The sequence below is a fragment of the Carya illinoinensis genome, chromosome 14, assembly GCF_018687715.1.
Source record: "Carya illinoinensis cultivar Pawnee chromosome 14, C.illinoinensisPawnee_v1, whole genome shotgun sequence".
Classification (NCBI taxonomy): Eukaryota; Viridiplantae; Streptophyta; class Magnoliopsida; order Fagales; family Juglandaceae; genus Carya; species Carya illinoinensis.
In genome coordinates this window covers 6,336,032-6,361,512 of record NC_056765.1, presented here as the reverse complement: position 1 = coordinate 6,361,512, position 25,481 = coordinate 6,336,032, and the positions used below count along the sequence as shown (strand labels likewise).

The window sequence follows — 25,481 nt, the reverse complement described above, 5'->3', positions numbered from 1 at the left end:
AGGGATGCCCATGCATCGAGCTACATGTAATGAGTAACTCAAATTCTATGTTTCACAGAAAACAACAAGCTGCACAAATTGTACAGAATCATGAAATGACTTGTACATGATTTGTGATAGTCAGTACGATACAAGCACAACATTAAATCCCAATATTGCAAAGGATTGAGAAATTAATACTAATTGCTATACAGAATTCTAACTTCCCACAAAATTGTATTATTTCCATTATGACAGAATCCTAAGCTAAGGCCAATATAACAATTAGGATTAGAAAACGTAATATACATATCAAACTTCAATATCTAAAACTGTGAACTTATATACATATTTGGTTATATTACATAAAGAAAAGGAACACTAGAAGAAGAGATAAGACCAGTAAACCTGGATAGAAAATAGAATAGTCTTTACCAGCTGAAGCCTGCCAACATAGGAAAGGATATAACCGTGAAGAACAGAGGAAACCCAGCAATCCTCTCTTCCTCAATACACGCCCCTGCTGCTATTAAGAATAGAACCAAGAGCGCCCAACACCGCGAAAGCAAAGAGCGGGCTAACATCCAACGTGTCGAAGATCGGTGGGATTATATTCCGGAAGAGGTTCAAATAGGGATCGCAGAGGTCCCGAATCGCGGACAAGGGCTGGCGGTCCCAGGGAATGTTGGGGAACCAACTGAGCAAAACCCTAACCATCAAAACCCCACTGTAGATGTCGAGCCACTTGCCCAACCCCGCGGCCACCACCGTCAGCGGCGTGTTCAGGTACCCAGAGGGCCGACCTTTTAACGCGGCGAAGAATAGCGGCCCAGCCGTACTAACCAAGTTTCTCTGCAGAACGACTTGTTGGGTGATTTGGGGTGCAAGGTTTTCGACGAGCTTGCTGAAAAGGGTGGAGAAGGATAAGACTATGGCTGCAATGGTGGTGACAGTTTGGGTAAGCGGAGACTGTGACTGAGTCGGGATTTGAGGGGTTCGTGGATGAAGAGCGGGAGGAGCAGGGGAAGCCGAAGCGAGAACAAGGGTGGCTAGGTTACGCTTGGCGGTGAGGCGGGGAGATAGGGGTTTCGAGTGGTTACGAAAAGACAAAAGGTGGCAGCGAGGGGAATAGAAGGTGGGTTTGAGGTTTGGCGGTGTGAGGAGGAGAGGGTTTCGGACGGCTTGGGAGGTAATTAGAGGAGCCATTGTTTGCTTCTCAGCTCAAAGCAGTCTTCTTTGAAGGAAACGATTAACGGAAATTGAGTCGATATAACGGTTTTAACTAAATTAATTGAATATATATATATATTTATTTATATATATATTTGCCATTATCTTCATTTCTTTTATTTTTTATTGTTATAATATGTAGGTAATAGAAAAAGTCCATTGGAGCAAATGCATTATAAATACGAAGAAATTAGAAAGTTTACTTCAATATTTCTTTTAAGATCATATTCATCCCGTGACTCGAATAATACTCGGCATAAAATTACAAATAAATTTATGTCCAATTCAACAATGTCTAGAACGAATATATTGCCATAATGAACATGTTTTCTTATCATGTTTAATGAACATTTGTTGAATTTTTAGGCTGGATTGGAGAAATAAGAAGTCTTTCAAACCTAATTCGAAGAGAATTCAATTCATAGTAACTCCCTTTCCTTTTCTCTCTTCTTTGTTTTTTTTTTTTTTTTTTCACAATCCCTCTACTAAATTCACCAATCTACTCAAAAGTAAGTAGGGTAAGTGTCTTTCAACTACTCAAAATAAACGCTGCCTTTTGTACATTCTGCTGATCAATTGACTTGCATGGTATGGTCTACATTAAGGAAACTAGGCAATTCGACACTGCAAAAAGCTACCCAAGTGATGGATGGTGTACTTTGGAAGGACCTTGTATTTGTTTAAATGCAGCTATATATTAGAAACAGGCACGGAAAAGAACACACTGTCATTTTACAATATTTGGTTCTCTTTTTTTATCAAACACTTAATATTCGATATGCGATTTGCCTGTTATCAGAAGGGGTTGCTCAACCCCTTATTACAGAACTTTACAAGAAAAGAAAAGAAATCAAGAGAAGAACAAACCCCACTCAAAGGAAATTCTGCAACGAATCAACATAGGGGAAATAGCTGTGGACGTAAAAGGGGTGTTAAAGACCTATAATAAGCCTCTATCAACGGTCCATTTGGTGCCATATCCATGATGATCTTCTTCAGCATCCTAAGAGGACCCATCATCGCCCCCCATTGCACCACTGGCCTGGATCCAAGGCACAGCCCTCGCCGTTTATTTCCTAACCGAATGGTGCTACCCTTCCGCCGTCTAAGCCGTCGGCGTGGCCGGCACCAACCCACCAACATGGTAGAATTTGAAAGCATGGAAATGGTCAGAGATCCTCTCCTCAATATTGCTAGCTAGAGTTGTGATTTGTTCATGCTTTACTCTTGCTTTTATATGGGGTGTTAAAGAAGGAATAATCATGGGTGTCAATCATGAGGAGCATAATGGTGGCAATCATAACAAATCATGCCGTTCTATGTCTTGATGCTAGTGTGCAATAATTTATGGGCAATTAGAGTGACTTTAATCTGTTTTCTTGTTTAGGCCTGTGGTAGTCATGATTAAAAGAGATTGGCTTTGGGGTTAGGTGAGGTGGATTGGTCATCATGGTTAACTATTATTACATGTAGCATGTTTGAAAGGGGAAACAAGTTCAACTTTAATAACATCTCTTCAGTCTAAAGAACCAAAGGTGGAAAGAGACATATATAATTGAAAAAGATAAATAATAATTGCGGTCATGTGTATATGTAATGTAATTATTTTAAAAAAAATGAATAAATATGAAATTCATATGAAAAGAAATTAATTTTTTAATAGTAAACTTTACTCTTTTTTAAAATAACTATATAGTATTTACGCAATTCACGACTATATATAATATTACACTTTGTGAAAATATATAAAATGCAGCTTCAGTTTGGGTCTGATTGATTTCTTGTTGGATTTGACCCTCATGCCCAATGAAAGGTATATGTTGGATTCCTTAGTAGATGGAAGTTCTGTATTTTTTTTTTAAGGATTACAAAGGGTCCCCCAACCAGCTAAAACAGAATATAAATGTAGCCTTGAATGACATCCACTAAAAAGATCAAGCTTAATATCTCAGCTCACGAGTGTGCCTTTCATAAAAAGTTGTTTGTATGCAACCTTATGAAGTGTAAAAAGTTGTTTGTATGCAACCTTATGAAGTGATTATCATTTGCTCATCTTAGTAATTATTGATTCTCATATGTTTGCTCGTGATAAAACTTGCGACATGATGTGAAATTTTATCCTGATGCATTAAGCGAGCATGTGATCTTAAACCCTTAAGTTTGACTGATTTGACCTCAAGTTGCAACAACCCCTCCTCCGGCCCCCGCCCCCCGGGCGGCATGGCCTGGCTTCTAAGTGTGGAATATGATTGTGTTTATAGTGGTTCGGTTTGATGATCCAACCCGATAAAAACCAATTGCGTTTTTGGTAGATTTTCAACCCGAGGGTCTGGGGGCTTCGGCTAGGAAAATCTTTTTGATCTGTTTTAACTCTTGATTCAACCCGACCTTCTTATTAGAGTTTACTAGATATTGAATTATTCTCTTGTACAACTACCACTATATATTTACTTACCATATCATATGAAATAAATGTTTTAATTGCAGACAGAAGTACATTGTCGAACAATGTATATATTTTGTGAGTGTGTGATTGATTTCACTTTTCATTTTTCTTTTTCTCTTATCGTTCTTAACAAAATAATTGAAGGGAGTATCATTGTATATGCATGGGCCTGGCATGTGATTTTGCAAGAGAAAAAATATCACAATATGGTTTACCTGCCAAAGAACCCCAACATATTTAAAGCTGTCGATGACTCGATGCTCCACGCAAAAAATAGATTTGAGTTATACAAAAATAGCACACGACCCATAAACAGAAAATCCTTATTACTTATGACAGAAATACTTTTACACTCAACCGTGGTCAAGATCCTATGGGATTTCAAAAGCAAGCACTACATAATGGGCGGAACTAGGATTTGGTGTCTAGGGAGTGATTGGCAAAGTGTGCGGTATGTATCAACATAAGTAATATGTATTTTTTACATGCTAATGAATAAAACAAATAATCATATATCATAAAATTATAAAATTATTTTCGGCTTACTCATATTTTTTTAAGTTTTAAGAAAAATTTATAAATTAAGAATAAACCTTAAAAATACCTAATGATATAAAAGTCATTATATTTTTATGATATAATTTGTATAGTTGTATTAATATTAATAAGTGAACAAAAAATAAAAAGCACGTCAATAACTAATAAATTTTTCACAAAGGGAAATAAATTCTTCACATACTCTCTGTATCTCTATAGAAACTTCTCATTAATCACCTAGTTAGATAAATCTACTACCTCCCATATGCAAGAATCTTCTATATTTTTTTGAACTATTAGATAAACTCTCTTGAAGCTTCTAACTAGTTAACTGATTTAATATGCAGTTAAAAATATTTCAAAGGTTGTAAAATGGAGATTATGTACAGATGATAGGCAAGAAACTTCAATGAAGTCGAGAATGACCTAGATGAGAAAACAAAATAAAAAATCCTATAACTATAAAAGATTAGAAAGACAATAAAAACTAATATTATATTATTGATATGAAACTAAACAAACCGCACAATGTATATCAAATGCAAATAAGAGAGATAAAGATCAAATATTTTACCCTTTTTGCTTTTCATGTCTATGGTATTGGAGTAGACTTCCGAGTTTTGTAAACTTTTTTCTTGCTTTGCTTTTGTCTCAATCTCAAATCTGAGAATAGAATTGTTTCTACTCTCTCTCAAATTCGTTCGAACTGGTAAAAGGAATGGCATTTGGCTGGTTACATGGCGTAGAGGTAGTCAAGCAGACTTTTTAGCATGTCGTGTCAGTGCTAGTCTCAAATCTGTTTGGCTTTGTCAATGCTATTATCTCGAGTTTAAATGGTGAAAATTAAAAGAAGAAAGCACATCGTGCCATGCGTGAGTTAGACTCTTTAGTATGTCAAATCAAGACTATTATATTAATAGACTTAAAGATATTTGAGTGATATACCGTGTGTTTTGAGTGTTGAGATGGCAATCTTAAATATGAAGTGGTGGTGGTGTATATCTACACAAAAACAGAGCAAATAAGGGCTAATGTGCACTAGTAACAATCAGGGCAATTAGAACAACTCAATAAAGCAAGGAAAAAGGAAGATTTGAGAGGACCCCGACAGACGCATGGATGAAGATCAGTTGGATGAGGAAGGGGCATCATGATTCAAGTGAAAGACGCAACATAAGAATGATCGAGGCTAGGAACAAAGGCGTTGGGGGCCGGGTCAAACCCGACCAAATGGGAAAGCTCAGATTAGGCCCAACTAACCACATCCGCCCTCCAGCTTAACTCTTGTTAGCTCAGGCTTTGTCTACCAAATCACCCACGAGTACCATTGCCCGTAACCTGCACATTGTCCACCGTTAACAAGTAATTAACACGTAACGTTACCATTACAGCTTGTGTAATACTGACGAAACTTTTTGTAGTAAAAGAGAGACAGGCTATACTGATAATTTTATATATTAATATTCTTTCTCATGGAAACGCTTAGAGTAAGGATTGAAAAGGCTCTGTTCGGTTGTAACGGTTTTAATTCACTTCAATTTAATTTTAAATTAAATTTAATATTTAAACATCTAATTCTCAAATTACTAAATTCATTTCAACTTAAACTTCTATATACGTAAAACTCATAATTTTTTTCAACTTAACACATCTTTATTCGTAGAACCTACAACCTTTCTCAATTTTTCATAAATAGTACTAAACTCATCTTAACATTCAAATCCATCAAAACTTATTTTAAATAGGTTCCATATAACTCATTGCACCTACTCAATTTGTTATTATTCATAAAGAATTCAGTTCAGCTTAACTCAATTTAATATTCAAACGCAACTTTAATATATCTATTACGGTATCTCCACTATTACCGAGCCTCCCGTTGACCTATTTTCCTTTTAATGGACAGTATTGGGGATTTGATTCATTTGATCCACATGACCAATTGTTCAATAGACAAGAAATAAGAAATACAAGTTTAAGTGGGAACAAGCTTATTTAGGCCAAATATAAAAATTAGTATATTTGTGTGGTAATGACCCCTTTTTTTGTATGCATACGTGCATGCATTTGCGTGTAACTTACACACGGTGTAAGTGCTTTTTCCACGTGTGTATACATTTCGTTGACAATTTCATGATCAGGAATCAATTGGGATTCAAAGAAAACGAGCTCATGTGTAGGCAGGATATAAATAATTTTTGTTGCTTTGACTCAACTTTTGTCCAACAAGTTTTTTTAACAGGAAATAATTGTTACAGTCGTGAGAAAATAAGTGTCACACAATTATTTTAAAAAATAAATAAATATAATATTTACATAAAAGAATATTTTCTTAATAGTAAATTATATTCTTTTTCAAAGCGACTGTATAACTCTTGTGTACTCTATAACTATATATAATATTTCTTTTTTTTTAAATAGATCCTGATTTTTTATTTTATAAAATTATTATATGGGCACTTATTAATGTCATATGATCAAATGCTTCGTCGTTTAAGGCTATTTTTAAAAATACATGTAAATATCAGCTTCTTTCTTGTTGTTATTCATGTCAATATTGTCAAAGTACACCTCATATATTTGACAAATGCTGCATGTTTCCCTGTCTCTTTTTGAGGGGGATTTAATATCTTTTAATGTTATAATATAATTTTTTATGCGATAATAATTAAAAATTCTTTAACGACATTAATGTTCACATTGTGATGGTTTGACTGAGTTATAAGATTACTTACAAGTTTTAAATAAGTCAATCACAAGGTTAAGAGTTAAAAAGATCAGTTAAGCAATATAAAAATTATTGCAATCCATTTGAGACATGTCTAATAAAAGCCCAATATTCAAGATGCTTGAGAATAGGAGATACATTTTTTATTTATGTGCACAAGTTATGGAAGACATGACTTAGGCCGACATTCCTCATTTGTAATCTGGATTCTTAAAATAGGTTCTTTAACAATTCTAGATTTTAATATAATCTAGTTTCTTAAAACGAGTTCTTTAATAGGTTTAGATTTTTCTATCCATTAACTTGATTTTGACTTTCTTATATAAGTTTTCAAATTGATTTTAGATTCAAAAGATTCCAATTCATACGAGTTTACATCATATTGACAACTCTCTGCATACGAATATTCGTTGAGAATTGTTTTTTGAAATAATATCAAGAAATAGAAAAGGAAGAATTGACATAATAGAATATTATGAGTAATGTTAGATAACAATGGGATCCATTATAAAAAAAGTTAAATATATTATGAAAAGATTAGGCTGCATTTAGATATTGAGTTGAGTTAACTTGAATTTTTTATGAATAATAGTGAGCTATATGAAACCCATTTAAGATGAGTTTATATATGTTTAGATATTAACATGAGTTTAGAAATATTTATGAGAAGTTAAAAAAAGTTGTAGGTCCTACATATAAAGAAGTGTTGAGTTAAAAAATTATAGTGCATCTCACGTGTAAAGAAGTTTTGAATTAAAATGAGTTTAGTAATTTAAAAATTAGATATTTAAAAATTAGACTCAATTTAAAATTAGATTAAAATAAATTGATTTCAGTTAAACTTAACAACTATACGGGGCCTCACGTGGATTCCAAAATTCCCATACTTATTTTAAAGAGAATACTTAAAATTTGTTCAACTTAAAATTATATAAATTATTTTCCATTAGAAAACCTCAAGAGCCGGATCTCAGAGTCAATGTAGGAGGGATCCATCCGGTCATAATAAGCCAGATCAGGACTGATTTATTATAATAAATGCAGCAGCACACAAAAAAAAAAAAAAAGCTACTAAAAAATGAACATTTGTCATGATATATAAGTAAATGAAGTTATTTACCTTAATTGCATGGTCAAGTTTAAAGAAATATAAGACCGACAGATATATATATATATTTAATAAGTAATATTATATATAATCGTAAAATATATAAATACGATATAATTGTTTTAAAAAAGAGTAAAATTTATGATTAAAAAATTAATTTTTTTATATATATCTCATATTAATTTAATTTTTTTTAAAAATTTATATACTTACATAATAATAACTGTAAATATTATTTCTTATATTTAATTCTATGTTAAAATTTCAAGCAATATTAAAATGCTTGAATATGGAAGTACGTAATCTCTGCTGCACTGCATCTTACACAATCGCATTCGAAGAGAAAGCAATAATACTTTTAACAAAAATTCTATATGCAGTTACTTTTGTGCACTCCAGTGATATGATTGGTTGTGTGTTAAAAAAAAATTAATCCAGCCAATCATATCAGTGGAGTGCGCAGAGAGTACGCAAAAGTGACTGTATGTAACATTACTCTACTTTTAAACACGTACGTACAACACAAGTAGAGGGGAATTCGAACACGACAAGCGAAGAATCAGGGATTCAGGATTACATAGTTATTGAAGAAAATAGTTTAGACATAAAAAGAGAGATTTCTTATAAGTAAATTTATAAATTTATATAATTTAATATATTTGATTATAAATTTATTTTTATTATAAAATAGATAAAAAGATTTTGAGATTTCTTATAAGTAAATTTATAAATTTATATAATTTAATATATTTGATTATAAATTTATTTTTATTATAAAATAGATTTAATAGATTTTATAAAATCTTTTTATCTATTCTATTATAATAAATAACTATCTAATTATTACAGTAATTTTTCTTATTTTTTCGTTAAGTTTGTTACTTTCTTGTTTGAGAGATATAATTATCTTTTTTTACTTCTCTTTCGTTCTCGATTCACTCTTTTCTCTCATATCGAATCTCTCTTTTACTTTCTAATATTACGTCTCTACCGACTCCTTCAAACCCATCCTCTCACACATTTTACTAAAATATTTTGATCTTAATCTGAGTATAAATGTATAAATTTGTAAGAAAAAATAAGTACAAAACGAAAAAGAACATCTACAAAGAAAAACACCCAGATTTGAATAAGATTTGTTTAAATATGTTTATATTAAAAAAATTATATCAAAACGCATGATTTAGATTTATCATCCAACATCTTAAAAAAATCTCAAATCTTATATGTTTTTTGAGTGTGATAGTAATATTTATTATAGTGACAATAATACCATTTTTATTTGTTTATATTATTTTAATATATATCTTGACTTTAATTTTAAGCTAATTATTTTCTTTTTAATGTATTTAAATATATAATTATTATACTTACTGATCATCATTATCCAAATATATTTATTAAAAAAGTTTTTATCTCTATGTATTAAATTATTTATTTATCAAGTTTTTTTGAAAAAAAATATTAATTTTGTAAAAAATCTGATTAAATTAAAAAAATGTGCTTTATACATCATTTTAAGAAAAAATTTAATTATAAGTATAACTATATATTAATATATATTAATTTATTATGATTAATAAAAAAGTAAATTTTTTTAAAAATAATATTAATTTAAATTTTAAATATAAAAAAATTAATATTAATATATAAATTAATATGTGAGTTCACATGTAGGTAATAAAATTTTAATTTTAATTAGACAAGCCTGCTTTTCACATAATTCTGACGTAGGATATATGGGCCCCGAACGATGACAATACCTATCCAGTACTAAACTCCAATTAATGTTGAATGTTATCCTCGTAAACTGTCTTTAGCCCAAAGTAATTGGTTGTCGTACTTTGCGTGTTCTCGTTGCCTTGCAGTTGACCACTTTCACAACTCACAAGGCTCCGTATTATATATGATTTGTTAATGGTAATTAAAATAATAATAAATTAATTTATAAATTAATATAATTCTATAAAATATGTCAGATAAAAATAATTTTTAGAAAATCTCTTACTAAAACTTTTCTCTTGTTAAAAATAATAAATGGAATTTTGAAAAGTAAAATTAAATTGAAATAGGATAAAGGTTAGAATTCAAGAAAGGAAAATATTTAGCTATAAAAAAATTATATAAAATTAAATTTATAAAAATAAACTGATAAATTAATATAATTTTATTTAATATATTAAAATTATTTCTATTATAAAATAAATCAAACGAATTTTATTCAATCACATTATTTTATATAAATTAATTATAAAATAACTTAATTATTAATATCTCGAATTACCTGAATTATGATAATTATACTTACTATGATATTATAAGTATTATTTAAAAATTACAATGATTAAAAAATAATTATTCAACATATGAAAGATAAAAACAAAGTCAAATACGAGATGAAAAATTTTTACAAATAATTTAACCTTCTTCCTATTACTCCATCCGTGTAGCATAACATAAAAAGAGTTTAAAAAAATTTATTTATATAAAATAACGTAATATTCTGTATATTAATATTAATTTTTTTATATTTAAAATTTAAATTAATATTATTATTAATAAAATTTATTTTTTAACTAATTATATTAAATTAATATAAATATTAATATGTAATTATACGTGTAATTAAATTTTTTTTTATTAATTTATAGATTTATTTTGGTAACGAAGAAAAGATATAAATGTTGGAAAAATAGAAACGATATCACTGCCATATCTGTCTGTCAGATGGATTTGATTCATCACGCCAAAACAGTAAATCTGCGAGAATAATTGCCAAACATGCACCCAAACTAGCCTCCATGCAGTGAAACCTGCAGAGAAGAACCCACCATTCCTACAAAGCTTTTTATCATGAGTCCCTAGCATCCTGAACCCCTACAACACCTAAAACACCCATCCACCTCAATCAATATTTTATGTATTTCATATGTTTGGGTGCTTTTTATACAGAGAAAAATCAACTACTCCCGGCGCCATTATTGCCGCTGCTACTGCTAGTGATGTTTGTCTGGCTTTGCTTCTTTGAAACTGGGTATTTGATGGCGTTGAGTTCGACCTTTCGAAGCGCAGCTCTGCCAAGATCAATGCCACAGATGTCAGAGAGCTGCACGAGGTAGAGCAGAACGTCTGAAAGCTCTTCACCCAGATGCAATTTCTCCTCTTCTTTCCAATCGGGCAGTCCTTTTGGAACCTCGCCTTTCCACTGGAATATCTCAGAGAGTTCTCCAACTTCACCCACCTGGGAAATCATTCAAAACAGCAAGACCATAGTATTACAGTGCCCATGAACAAGAAATCATCTTTGACCGTTAGTTTTGTTGTCATTCGAGCCTTACGATATCTATTATAAAACCAAAAGGAAAATCAGGTTAAAGTGTTCAAAAGATCGATGATAAGGCAACAAAAAAGGAGGAGATATCGCTTTTGCAAAGTGGGTTAAGTTTGACTCTGGTTCAAAAACATTAACCTTAATGAATTTATGATAAAAAGAAAAAAAAAAATGGGACTCCGCCCACTTGCAAGTTACCATATTAAAAAAATATGTGGTTGAGACAGGAAATCATTAGAACTTCTCTGTCAATCCAACCAGTTTCAGCTGTATTAATTTGTTTGGTCAAATCCTCCAAAGACCATAAAGAAAGGGGAAAATATGAAATGATTCCCTACCTTTATGGTTTTTAACAGATATCATGAACCAAAATGGCCATAAGCAAGCTGAGTGCTAAATGACACGACAGACATGAATAAGAAGAAGAGAGAAAGAATAATCAAAAGTTTGGCATGCAAATATATAATACCAGAGCCAAAAGGAGGTTTCTTGGGCTGTGGAACTGCTCCCAATCTCTTTCCCTGGCGAACTCCGTCATCTTCTTCTTGAGAAGATCAAGGGTAACACTTTCACCTTCTGGAGCCGCAGTCATCTCTTAAGATGATATGATTTCTTCTCAGATCTCTATAAAAACACGCAATAAAGAACAAAGGAAATGAAGAACAAAACTCGGGCCAAGAGACAAGAAGAAGAAGGAAGCGATCAGGGACAGCTAGCTCAATCCCAGAAAAAGGAAATAAAAAACCTTTGTCTTCAAACTTTCTTGGGGGCTTTGAATATAATAGCTGCGGAGCAAGATTATTATAAATTTATAGGGGGAATCGAGTCTACTTGTGCTTTTGGATTCTACTGACTACCGGCTATTGCCAGTGCACTTTCCTTTGATGTAGAAAGACAGGTGTCAGTTTCCATATATTCTCGACCCGATCCTAGGTGGTCGGTAGTTGGGCCTCGTGGGCCCGTGGCTATGTAGGGACCACGCTCAGCAATATCGCTAGTTATAAATTTTTTATGTTTTATTCTATTTTTCAAAAGTATTTTTTTATATTTTTAATTATTAAAGAAATAAATATATATAATTTTACTAATAATGATTTTTTTAATTATTAAGTAAAAAATTAATTAATTAATTAATTAAAATACATGAACAATAAGATTGAAAGATAGATTTAAGAGATTCCATTAATATTTTTTATTTTTTGTTGAGTGTTTTAATATATAATATAAATTGTATATATCTCTTTGGGAATGTATTATGCCTAAAATTTTAAGGCGTTTTGGCTATAATAACTACTTAAGTTTCAAATAGTCAAACTTTTTTTAAAAAATTAAGTTCTACTAAAAATAATAAGTTTTTTTTTATATTTTTTTAAAGTGTGATCTATATTTTTGTAAAGAAATTATGCAGTCTATTTAGAGTTTTTACAAATCATTTTTTTTTTGTAACAATCAAAATATATCTTTTTTCTCCTTAAAATCTCAATCTTAGGCTGAGGACATAAAAATGCGATGGAGATATTTACAATATTTATTTTTTATTTTATTTAATATGAACTATTTTATAAGATTAATATGATGTTAGATAAAAGAGTTATGCTAAATTGCCACCTAGCAAAGACTACTGGGCATGCCGTTTTACACAAATTTTTTTTTTTATTTTATTTTTTTATTTTTTTAATATATTTAAATACTTTTAAAAAATAAAAAATTATACTAATATATTAAAAATTATTTCCTCAATTATTAAATAAAAAATTTAAAAAATATATAAATATATGAATAACCAAAATAAGAAAACAAATCCAGGCAGCATATCAATATTTTTCTAGATAAAAATATATGATTTTTTAGTATTGGGCCATTTATCTCTATTCTCTGGATCTACAAAACTCTACACTGATTTGAATGCAATCCTTTTGCGCCTTTATCACCTTTATTTATTTATTATTTATTATTTATTTTTGAGCAGAAGCTCATATCACTTTTTTTCTTTAATCTATTTTTTTTTTTATTTTTTTATTAAATGGTTCTTAGAATTGTATCACTTTTTTTTCTCTCTTTTCCTTTTAGCGAATTATGTAAGAAAGAATCAATTTTCAAATATAAATAAAAAATGATATTTCTAATTATGGAACGCGTAAGTACTATATATTTTTTTTTTTAAAAAATTAATAAATATAGAATCCATATAATAAATAACTAATTTTTTAATAATAGACCTTTTTTTTTTCAAAAAAAGTACGCGACACTTATACACTTTACGACTGTATTTATCATTATTCTTTTCAAACGAGTGCCCATTTATAATGCCACCAATGATCAACAATTTATGGCTAGAAACAGTAGCCATGTTGGGCGGGCTCGTGCATTCAATCCACCTAGCCAATCCATCTGCTCCCGCATGAGTCCGGACAAGTAGGATTTTGTTAAAAAGTTAGAAGCGGGTATATAAGTAAAGAGTTTTGCTACGTACAAGCAAAGTCGCGTACTAATCTGCATACCAATATTGATTTATTCATACTTCAAATTTAAATTAGTATTGTTTTTAATAAAATCTATTTTTTAACCAATCACATTATATTAGTACACATATTAGTGTATAATTATGCTTACAACTAGATTTTTCCATAAGTAAAAGAAAATCCTAATTTTTTCATTTCTTCCATTCTCTCTCCTCTCTCAATCCCTCCGGTCGGCCTATCTTCATCTCCTCTTTCGTCGTCAGCCCCAACCTAGCAGAACGCCTTTGTCTCCTCTCCTCCCCCACTTCCTCTACTTTTTCTTCTTCAAGGTGGTTGTTCTTCATGAGATACAAAACAGTACAATTTCTGTACTGGACCAGTGGCCAATGCGGCATATGCTGGCCAGTACGGTACGAAATTTAAAACACTGATCCCAAGCCCTATTCCATTTCAAACTATTTTTGTAGTTTTTTTTTAGATAACATTTTTGTAAATTTTAAATCTAGATTGTATTTCATTCATGCTAGAATTTTATATAATTTTACTTTTTTTATAACTTTAAAGATGTCTTATCATTCTCTCTCTTCTTTTTCCTAAATATTATTATTTTTTTATATTGTCTCTATACTTTTATTTGTTTTTCTTTGTTTTTTGTATCTAAACTCAAGTGTATATTTTTTCAACTACTATTCATTTTATAAATTATCAATTCTTCTATACATGATACACACTTACATTTACATGTATTTATTTTATCAGTTATTAGTTTATATATACATATAAGTATTTATATATAATATATAAATGCTCCCAAAATGTATATCAGAATATATCAATATCAAAATATTCTATTTTAATACCTAAATCCAAGTGATGAACAGAACAAAATTTAAAACATTGGCCAGAGGTCTCTCCAAGTCCTATACGTGGAATGTAATAATACATCTTGAAATAGAAAGCCCATCGTAAAGGTATATTGTGAAGATTTCCTTTTAATTTGTTCTATAGAACTTTTGGGGTGCTATCATACGTTACAGATTCGTGACCTGATTGAGAGATATGTTGTTCAATATTCTTAGGTACTGCTACAAGATGGTTTTATTTTTTAAATACAAAATTCATTGAATACGGATTTTTTTATATATAAAAAGGGGAACATTGCAAAATGAACTTCCAACTTCAAGGTTTCTTCTCTGATTGTGTTTTCATATTCCTCTCTCCACACTCACCCTCCTAATCTACAAAGAAAAATTCTTCATAGAAGCCACTATTTGGGTGAAGCCACGGCACACATTATGTGTAGACCAAATTCACTAAAGTTTACTTGAACTGATTTGGAGCAATCTCTCATATCTCAGTGCCAAAAAAGCCCTCAGTCATTTTTCTATAGTGGCGGAAGTCCCCAGTCATTTTTTTGATTCGTTGAAGTTGTTCTTTTTGATCCAGCTAAGTTGAGACAACCATCTTTGAAAAACTCACACTTTTATGTATGATCAGTAACATCTTCGTCTCCAACTACATTTAGAGGCTTCCGCCAGGTTTCTTGTCTATTCGACGTTCTTATCCTTTCTTCTTTTCTAGGCTCGGTTTAGGTACCACAATAAGTCTTTATTCGTTAGTTCAACCCCAAAAGTTTGTATTTTGCTTTTAAACTCTACTGGGTTTTCCTTTTGAGAAACAATTCCGACCGGATAATCCGTTTATGTGTAATCAATGAAAACGAATGAAAACATGACATGTATGCATGTCTTAAAAGTCCAAATAAAGTGCAAAGTAGAGGAACATAACCCTTCATTTATGTCCACCGCCTCCCCCTACTCTCTCTCTCTCTCTCTCTCTCTCTCTCTCTCTCTGAAAATCTCTCTGGTGACCGAAGAACACTCTTTCTATCTTACTGGAAGCAGCATCACGCATTAAGATCATGCATCAAGATTTTTTTGAAGTCGTATTTTCGTATTATTTTTCACTGGTGAGTATTATTTTCTCATCATTTTTTCTTCATTATTTGTTTAACTATGTTTATTTAGATTTTTTGAGTTTCTGAATTAGGATTTTCTTAACCCATGAAATTCCTACTAACAAGCTTCCATTTTTTTTTTTTGAAATTCCTATTCGGATTTGTTGAGTCTATAAAATTTCTATTCAGATTTTTTGAGGTTCCGATTTGATTTTTCTCTATTATTTTCCTGAGGATTAGGGTTTTATTTTTTTTATATTATTTTCCTAATTTTCAGTGGGTTTTATTTTTCTCTATTTGTAATGATCTTTGCCTTTTTCTTTTTCTTTTTTGTAGGGTTTTGGCTTGGCTTCAATTTACTATTGTTCGCACATTTGGCACAGTCAACATAATGGTATTAAATTTGCTTGGTTTTCTATTGTTTGCTATGTTACAGTTTTCTTTTGAAGGAATATGGTTTCCATCATTTAGAATAAAATTTGTGCATTAAAATAATTTGAAATAATTGGATTCTCATGTGGTGAAATAATCACAAAAAATGTATGATCATCAGTATAGGATATATATAACCTCGGTAGATTTAAATAACAATCAAGTAAAGATCGAGTACTAATATTATATATTTATAAAAATGAATTCATGATGGACCGACTACATTTGATTAAATGATGTGGTACTCTGTACATTCATCATATGGTGGTTGAGATATTAATCTAATCCGCAAGCCTTTGCAGAAGGTTTTTTTCATAATGGATATGTTAAAAAGCATTTTATTGGATATGTTAAAAAGCATTTTATTGGCTGAGATATTATTCATTTGTTTATTAAAAAACATTTTATTGGATATGTTAAAAACTATTTTATTGGCTGAGATATTATTCATTTGTCTATTAAAAATGTTGCACAGATGACTAACACAAAAGGGGGTGAATTGAGTTGTATTAAAAAAAAATAACAATTATAAATCAAATATACAATATAAAATATAAACAAAATACGAAATACTAATAAATATAAAGAGTAAGGGTAAGAGAGAAGCAAACTCAGTATGTTAACGAGGTTCGGCCCCACTGCCTACGTCCTTGCCTCAAGCTACCGCTTGAGGATTCCCAAATTCACTATTCAACCTCCTTCAGGTGGAGATAGAAACCTATTATACTTTTGAACAACACCGCTATAAAGGATCCGTGTAGAACACCCTCTACACTTACAATCACCTTACACGTGGTGATTCAACTATTCCCTGTGTAGAACACTTTCTATACGCACAAGGGTTATGTATAGAAAGTGTTCTACACACCCTTTTACTGATACAAGAGCTGATAGTGGGTAGGTTATCAGAAAACACTCCTCAATAAGTGGAATTAGAACAATACAGCACAAACTATATCTCTCAAAATGAATAAGAATTAAGGCTCAATACTTAGAGAAGAGAGAATAAAAGTTTTGAATGAATGTTGTATGCTCTTGGTGTTGTAAATGTGAAACTCTCAAATGATCTATTTATGCATATGAGACTTCATATTCAAATTTAAAAAGATTCACATGTCAAAGACAACATCATTTACTCTTTTCAAAAAAATTCAAATAAAAGGTTCTTCTTTTTCAATTGTCAAAGACAACATCATTCATTTTTTCAAAAACTTCAAACCTAATCTTTTAAATTTTGGCATATGACAAAAAGAGCACACTTTACTTTTCAAATTTTTCAAACAAAATCATCTACCTTTTGTATAAGTCAAAAAAAGTATCAATCACTTTTAAAAAAATTCAAATAAAACATGGACATGTGAAAGATGACAATCAATCATCTTTAAAATTTTCAAAATCCAACCCTTTAATCAAGGTATGCACATGTGAAAGATGGCAATCAATCATCTTTCAAAATTTTCAAATTTAATTTTCAAAATATTCATGCACATGTGGAAAATATATTTTAATGCTTTATGATAAAATATTAATTTTGAACCTTAATCCTAATTTCAAATTTTTAAGAGATTTACAACATTACTTTATGACTTTAATGTGAATTTGTTCCCTTCTTACTCATGCTTGTTTCCTTGATGTGCTCGACTCCATTGTGTAGACAACTTGACCTTGAGACTTCTTTATTCTTTAAATTCATTTATTATCATCAAAATCTATGTGTAGATATATAATTATACAAAGTTTGAAACATTGGGTTCAACAATCTCCCCCTTTTTAATAATGACAAATACTTGATAGAACCTAAAACCTATATTAATACTTAAACTCCCCTTGAGAATGTGAGTTAGTTTTTCAAACAAAAGTATAAATATAATTTCAAGCATATATAACAAGTTTAGCAATTCAAACAATGTTAATGTTTTAGTCTAACACTTCTTCCCCTTTTGGCATCATTAAAAAGGATCCGCAACAAATAAATGGACTGAAAAAAATGGTGCGTTAGTAGAAACTGTAGATAGTTGAAAAAATAGATCTGTCTGTGACCCGACAAGTGTGGCTAGAGATTTGAAACAAATGGCCTGATGTTGTTGAAAAATGAGATTGAAGGCTCCGAGTTTCTAAAAAAAATCATTTTCACTGATCGGTAAAAAAAAATACATTGCTATTTGACTTGGATGATAGTTTGTAACAACCCGCTATAAATTTAATTTAAGGAATTTCTATTGGAAACCCCGTGAAAACTCTGTAAGTTAGCTTTTAACTTACTAGCAGTCTACTGTGTATGTGTGCTAAGTAAAAGAACTACAGTGTATGTATGTATGTTATCATATGTGTCATGCCATGCCAAGTTATCATGTAATTGTCCATTATACAGAATTTATTCTGTCATCAATTTTTATCTGTTACATAATATATTCTGTTATGTATTACTGTACATTACAAGTACGTCATGCTAAGTATGTCATCTATTACATGTAAGTCAAGTCATGTAATATTCACTGTTGCAAGTATGTCATGTTAAATATGTTGTCTATTATATGTTATGCCATGTTACGAAATGTTTCTATCTCAAGTTGGTCATGTATTCTAAGTTATGTTCAAGTCACGTTATGTTACGTCAGGACTTCAGTCCTTTCGTGTTCCAATCACATTTCATTTTGAGTACATTATGATGTGTAGAATACATGGGGCCACAACAACTGTGAAGTATGTATTTAACTACAATTGTGATGTGTAAAATACATGGGGCCACAACAACTGTGGAGTATGTATTTTTCATGTTAAGTCAAGTTTGTGTAGAATACATAGGGCCACAACAACTGTGGAGTATGTATTTTTAATGTTAAGTCAAGTTTGTGTAGAATACATGGGGCCACAACAACTGTGGAGTATGTATTTACACGTAGAATACATGGGACCACAACAACTGTGGAGTATGTATTTTTAATGTTAAGTCAAGTTTGTGTAGAATACATGGGGCCACAACAACTGTGGAGTATGTATTTTTAATGTTAAGTTAAGTTTGTGTAGAATACATGGGGCCACAACAACTGTGGAGTATGTATTTACACGTAGAATACATGAGGCCACAACAACTGTGGAGTATGTATTTTTTCATGTTAATTCAAGTTTCAGAGCAAGTTCATGCTAAGTCAAGTTTCAAATCAAGTTCATGTCAAGTCAAGTTCAGTTCATGTTTCAATTTAAGTTATGTTAATTATGTTATGTTGTACGCTAAGTTATTCTTTAATTACTTATGAATTTGATTATGCATTTATGCTTTTACTGTCATACATGCATCATTAGTCTGTATGGAAGTTTTTTGTTAACTTGCTGAGATTTGTAATCAAATCTCACTGTGGTAGTCCCAACTACCATTCCTCTCGAATGGTAGATCTTGTTACAGGACCTGAAGGAGGATCAGGAGCTGACCAACTAGACACAGTCGATTGAACGACGGTGCGTCGTTAATGTTAATATAGTAGTTAAATTACTACTTGTACGATGGAGTTGCATCTCCAGTACTTTTGGATCATAGCTATTTTGGACTAGTGTTGTGATTTTAGTTGTTCAATAGGTTTTTATGTATGGAGTATGTTTTAAGCATTTGGGATATTTTCAATTTGGTGCATAGTATTGCTAAAGAAAAAAAAAATTATCCGCTGCGAATATTGCATATTGTTAGATACATGTTAGGAATATTGCATCTTATATGTCATGAACGGGGGCAGGTAACCTTGTGTTGCATGTCTCGACGCTTCAAATTTTCGTTCGATACCAAATGGAATTTGGGGGCGTCACATAGCTTATCTTATTCTTTCTGCTATCTCTATAAAATCAGTCTTAAAGTTCATTTCTATAACTCATCTGTATTCCTTCAACATTCTTGCTTTAAGCCTTTAATTCTTTTCTCAATGGCTCATTCTTCTAACATTTCTCTGGATCAATCCATGAGATATTCTGCACCTCAACCTCCTGTCCTTTCTGTAGCTGCCATTGATGTCATGTTGCAGCAAGAAAATAATAATTTGGCTAATAAGTCAAATTCCGATGCTATCTACGACTTGGTGAGTCTTGAGACTCGCTATTCCTCCTCTATTGTTGCTTTTTCTCAGCTATTACAAGTCAGAAATCATGAAGTTGAAAAGCTTAAAAAACAAATTGTTGTACTTCAACAAATTGTTCAAGAGTCTCATACAAGGGAAGGAATCATTCGGCATAAGAATAAACAGTTGAAATCTTTATTAGATTCTTCATTCCGCTTGCCGGTTCCCATGGATAAGAATGACATGATCTTGTATGAAGAGAATGAGCGTCTCAAACATGGGGCTAAGAATCTCAAGTTTATGTAAAAGTATTTAAAAAATCTCACTCTCTATTTTTATTGACTCTGGTCTATCTTTTAAGAGATATTCATAGCATGCATCATACTTATTTCTCTTCTGATCATACATAATCTATCTTCTGGTAAAGGTTTTGTGAAAATATCTGCTAATTGATCGTGTGTGTTAGTGAACTCTAGTACTATATCGCCTTTCTGCACATGATCTCGAAGAAAATGATATCTTATTTCAATATGGTTAGTTCTAGAATGTTGTATTGGGTTCTTTAAAAGATTTATAGCACTTGTATTATCACATTTGATTGGAATGTGATTATACATAAATTTAAAATCTTTGAGTTGTTGCTTCATGTAGAGAACTTGAGCACAACAACTACCCGCAACAACATATTCTGCTTCAGCAGTAGATAATGCAATAGAATTTTATTTTTTACTAAACTAGGAAACTAGTGCATAACCTAAGAAATGACATGCTCCACTAGTACTTTTTCGATCTATTTTACAGCCAGCATAATCTGCATCTGTATAACTGATTAAATCGAAAGATGTGTGCTTAGGGTACCATAACCCTAGGTTAATTGTACCACTAAGATATCTAAGAATGCGCTAAACTGCAATTAACTGTGATTCTTTTAGAGATGATTGAAAGCGTGCACATAAGCACACACTAAACATAATATCTGGTCTGCTGGCTGTTAAATATAATAAGCTACCAATCATACATCGATATATCTTTGAGTCAACTGGCTTACCGGATTCATCTTTATCAAGTTTAGTTGATGGACTCATTGGTATTCCAATTTCCTTAGCACATTCCATCCCAAACTTTTTCAATAATTCCTTAATATATTTTGATTGATTAATGAATGTCTCACTTTTTACTTGCTTAATTTGCAATCCGAGAAAGAATGTAAGTTCTCCCATCATACTCATCTCAAATTCTTCCTGCATAGTATTAACAAAAACTTGACACATATTTTCATTAGTAGCACCGAATATTATATCATCAACATAAATCTAAGTCAAAAGAATATCATTATTTTCATATTTAATTAAAAGAGTTGTGTCGATTTTTCCTCTTGAAAAACTTTTTTCAATCAAGAAACTATTGAGTATCTTGTACCAAGCTCTAGGAGCTTGTTTGAGTCCATATAGTGCTTTTGTGAGTTTGAAAACATGATTTGGGGAAATATGATTTTCAAAACCTGGAGGTTGCTCAACATATACCTCTTCATTTATAAAACTATTTAAGAAAGCGCTTTTAACATCTATTTAAAAAAGTTTGAAATCTTTATAAAAAACATATGCAAGTAGCATTCGAATAGCTTCTAATCTTGCGACTGGTGCATATGTCTCATCATAATCGATTCCTTCTTCTTGATTAAAACTTTGGGCTACAAGTCGAGCCTTATTTCTAGTAATGATTCTAGACTCATCTTTCTTGTTTCTAAAAACCCATTTGGTTCCAATAATAATATGATTTTTTGGTCTAGGAATAAGTGTCCAAACATCATTTCTTTCAAATTGATTCAACTCTTCTTGCATAGCTAGAATCCAAGATTCATCAAGAAGTGTTTCATCAATATTTTTGGGTTCAATCTGAGATAGAAAAGCAGTATGATTGCAAATATTTCTAAGAGATGATCGAGTACTTACACCTCGTGAAGGTTCTCCCAAAATTTGTTCCACTGGATGATCTTTCACAAATTTCTACTATTTAGTTGCATCTTGTATTAAATTTTGATGATCTTTCCTGATGGCTTCATGTTGAACTTCATGTTGAAATTTTGTTGAGATTGAGACTTTCCGTATTATATATACCTCATGTTTCTTCATCAATAGACTTCTTGGAGAGTGGAGAATTAGATTCAGCAAATACTACATGCATAGATTCTTGTATAGTCAAAATCTTTTTATTGAATACTCTATAAGCTTTACTATTAGTAGAATACCCAAGAAAGATACCTTCATCAGATTTTGTATCAAACTTGCATAAATGATCCCTGTCATTCAAAATAAAACATTTGCATCCAAATACATGAAAGTAAACAATGTTGGGCTTTTTCTCATTCCAAAGCTCATAAGGGGTTTTATCTAACTTAGGCCTTAGCATAACTCTATTTATAACATAACATGCAGTACTTACCGCTTCGGCTAAAAAATAACTAGGCAAGTTGTTCTCATTGAGCATTGTTCTTGCCATCTCTTGAAGAGATCTATTTTTTCTCTCTACTACCCTATTTTGTTGAGGAGTTCGAGGAGCAGAAAAATTATGCACAAAACCATTTTCATCACAAAATGTTTTAATATTTTTATTAACAAACTATTTTCCCCTATCACTTCAGATACTTGAAATAGTATAGCCTTTTTCATTTTGAATTCTCTTGCATAGCTTGGTAAAGGTATTATGTGTCTCATCTTTATGAGCAAAAAAGATGATCCAAGTATATTTAGAGAAATCATCAACAATAACAAATGCATAATATTTTCCTCCTAGACTTGTAACTCTATTTGGTCCAAAAAGATCCATGTGTATCAGTTGCAATGGTCTAGTAGTGAAAATATGTTTCTTAGTTTTAAAAGAAGTTTTTGTTTGTTTACCAAATTGACATGCATTACAAATTTTGTCTTTAAGAAAATTTGTTTTTGGTAAACCTCTCACAAGATCATTTTTTGAAAGTTTGGAAATAAGTTCCTGTTGGCATGACCTAATCTTTTATGTCATAGCCAACTAGTTTCATTTTGAGCTGAAAAACAAATAGCATCTTGTGAGGTAATTTCTTCAAAATCGATTGTATAAATATTGTTACTTCTAAAAGTAATAAAACAAATATTACAATCATGATCATTCAAAATAATACACTTATCTATTTTGAAAGTAACTGTAAATCCTTTATCACATAATTGACTTATGTTCAAAAGATTATATTTTAGACCTTCAACAAGTAGAACATCTTCAATTATGAGAGAAAATTCATTACCAATTTTACCTATTCCCACGATCTTTCTTTTCGAGTTGTCTCCAAATGTCACGTGTCCTTTTTCTTTAGATCTAAGATCAAAGAATTTAGTCTTGTCTCCCATCATGTGTCTTGAACATCCACTATCTAAAAACCACTTGTTTTTACTTGTGGATGACTTCATGCATACCTATAAAAACAATTAAAATGATTTTTTTTGATACCCAAGTTCTTTGGATCCTTTATTTATTAGTATTAGAAGAAACATGATTTTTAGATACTCATATGGCCCTAATAGTCATTGTATGATTTCTTCTAATAGGACAAGTATGATAATTATGACAATTTCTATTACAGAAATTGCAAATAGCATGTGACATATATGAAGAACTTGAATGATTATAATAATATTTTTTTTGACCAAATTATTTTTATGAAAAGAATTTTGAATATTGGTTTTTGATGTAGAAGGATTATCAAAAATTTTTTTATAAAGTTTGTATTTTTGTTTTGGCATATATCCCAAACCTGCCTTGTCAAAAACACATTTTTGACTATCAAAAAGTTTTCCAAAATTTCTTTTTCCATTTGTAAAGTTTTCAATAATATTTTCTAAATCGGTTTTCTTCTTATTCAACTCAAGATTTTCATCTTTCAAAATGATACTTTCTTTTCTTAAAATATCAATTTCGTTTGTTAAAGAAGAATTTTTCTTTTTCAAAACAGTATACTTGATACCCAATTTTCTAAATTTCTCATAAACATCTTCTAAAATATTTTACAATTCTTCATATGAAGGATCTTCAATATTATCAAGATTTGTTACCTCAATGTTATCTTTAGCCATAAGACAAAGATTTGTTGATTCTCCATTGCTTGCTTCACTATCTGAACTACTTGAATCATCATCCCATATAGTTTTCATTGTTTTCTTACTCTTGTTTCGATTTTTCTTTAGCAGAGGACAATCTGGCTTGATATGACCAGGTTTATTGCATTTATAACAAATTAAGGTGTCATTTTTACCTGAATCTTTCTTGGAAAACTTTTTGAAAAATTTCCTTGGAGGAGTTTTATTTTTCTTTAAGAACCTCTGAATTCTTCTTGTTATCATTGCAACTTCTTCATCTTTGTCTTCATTTTCCTCATATTCATCACTTTCACTTTCATGAGGAACAGTTTTAAGTGCCAAGCTCTTCTTTGGCTTTTCTTCTTCTTCTCCTCTTTTCAATGTATACTCATGGGTGATAAGTGACCTGATGAGTTCATTCATTTCGAGCTTCTTGAGGCCTTGAGTTTTAAGAATCGCTGTCACTTTTGATTCCCAGAGTTTTGACAGAGAGTTGAGAATTTTTCTTACTATTTCCACCTTGGAATAAACTTTGCTAAGAGCTGTCAAGCTGTTTATGATGTTAGTAAAACGAGTTTGCATACTAGAAATAGATTCATCATCATTTATCTTAAACATTTCATATTCATGAGTAAGAATATAAATTTTTGATTCCTTGACTTGCGAAGTTCCTTCATAAGTAACTTTCAAGTTATCTCAAATTTCTTTTACCGTAGTATAAGTCATTATTCTATTAAACTCATTTCCATTAAGAGCATTAAATAATAAATTCATAGCAGTTAAATTCAAAGTATAGAGTCTATCGTCTTCACGATCAAACTCTTCTTCTTCCTTTTTGACTTTTACTCCATCAACCACTTTTGTTGGAATATAAGATCCATTTACAATGCATTTTCAGATTCCTCGACTTTGAGTCTGAAAGAATATTCTCGTTCTAACTTTCCAGAATGAGTAATTATCTCCACAAAATAGTGGAGGCCGACTGCTAGATTGACCTTCACCAAATGAAGCTGCAATGTTAGTCATAAGATCTTAACTCAAAAGATAGTTAATTTTATAATAGAGTTCTTAGCTCTGATACTAATTGTTGCCCAGATGACTAACACAAGATGGGGGTGAATT

The 25,481-nt window shown here is 30.9% G+C and overlaps 2 protein-coding genes across 3 annotated transcripts; both read right to left on the bottom strand.

Annotated features, from left to right (window-relative positions):
- Positions 1 to 165: 165 nt before the first annotated feature.
- On the bottom strand, positions 166 to 1,255 carry LOC122294181 (ylmG homolog protein 1-2, chloroplastic-like). Its single transcript, XM_043102691.1, has one exon. The coding sequence runs from the start codon at positions 1,183 to 1,185 to the stop codon at positions 487 to 489; it is 699 nt and encodes a 232-aa protein (XP_042958625.1). The 5' UTR covers positions 1,186 to 1,255; the 3' UTR covers positions 166 to 486.
- A 9,457-nt stretch (positions 1,256 to 10,712) lies between these two features.
- Positions 10,713 to 12,142, bottom strand: LOC122294812 (dCTP pyrophosphatase 1-like). 2 transcript variants are annotated; one of them, XM_043103799.1, is made up of 3 exons: positions 12,106 to 12,142; positions 11,829 to 11,985; positions 10,713 to 11,269 (listed from the first exon to the last, which is right to left on the bottom strand). In XM_043103799.1, exons 2-3 carry the CDS (start codon positions 11,949 to 11,951, stop codon positions 10,988 to 10,990), a joined length of 405 nt encoding a protein of 134 aa, XP_042959733.1. In that variant the 5' UTR covers positions 11,952 to 11,985; positions 12,106 to 12,142; the 3' UTR covers positions 10,713 to 10,987. The 2 variants fall into 2 exon arrangements, with proteins under 2 accessions (XP_042959733.1, XP_042959731.1); XM_043103797.1 differs by lacking the exon at positions 12,106 to 12,142 and having other exon boundaries at positions 11,829 to 12,098.
- Between the last annotated feature and the right edge of the window lie 13,339 nt (positions 12,143 to 25,481).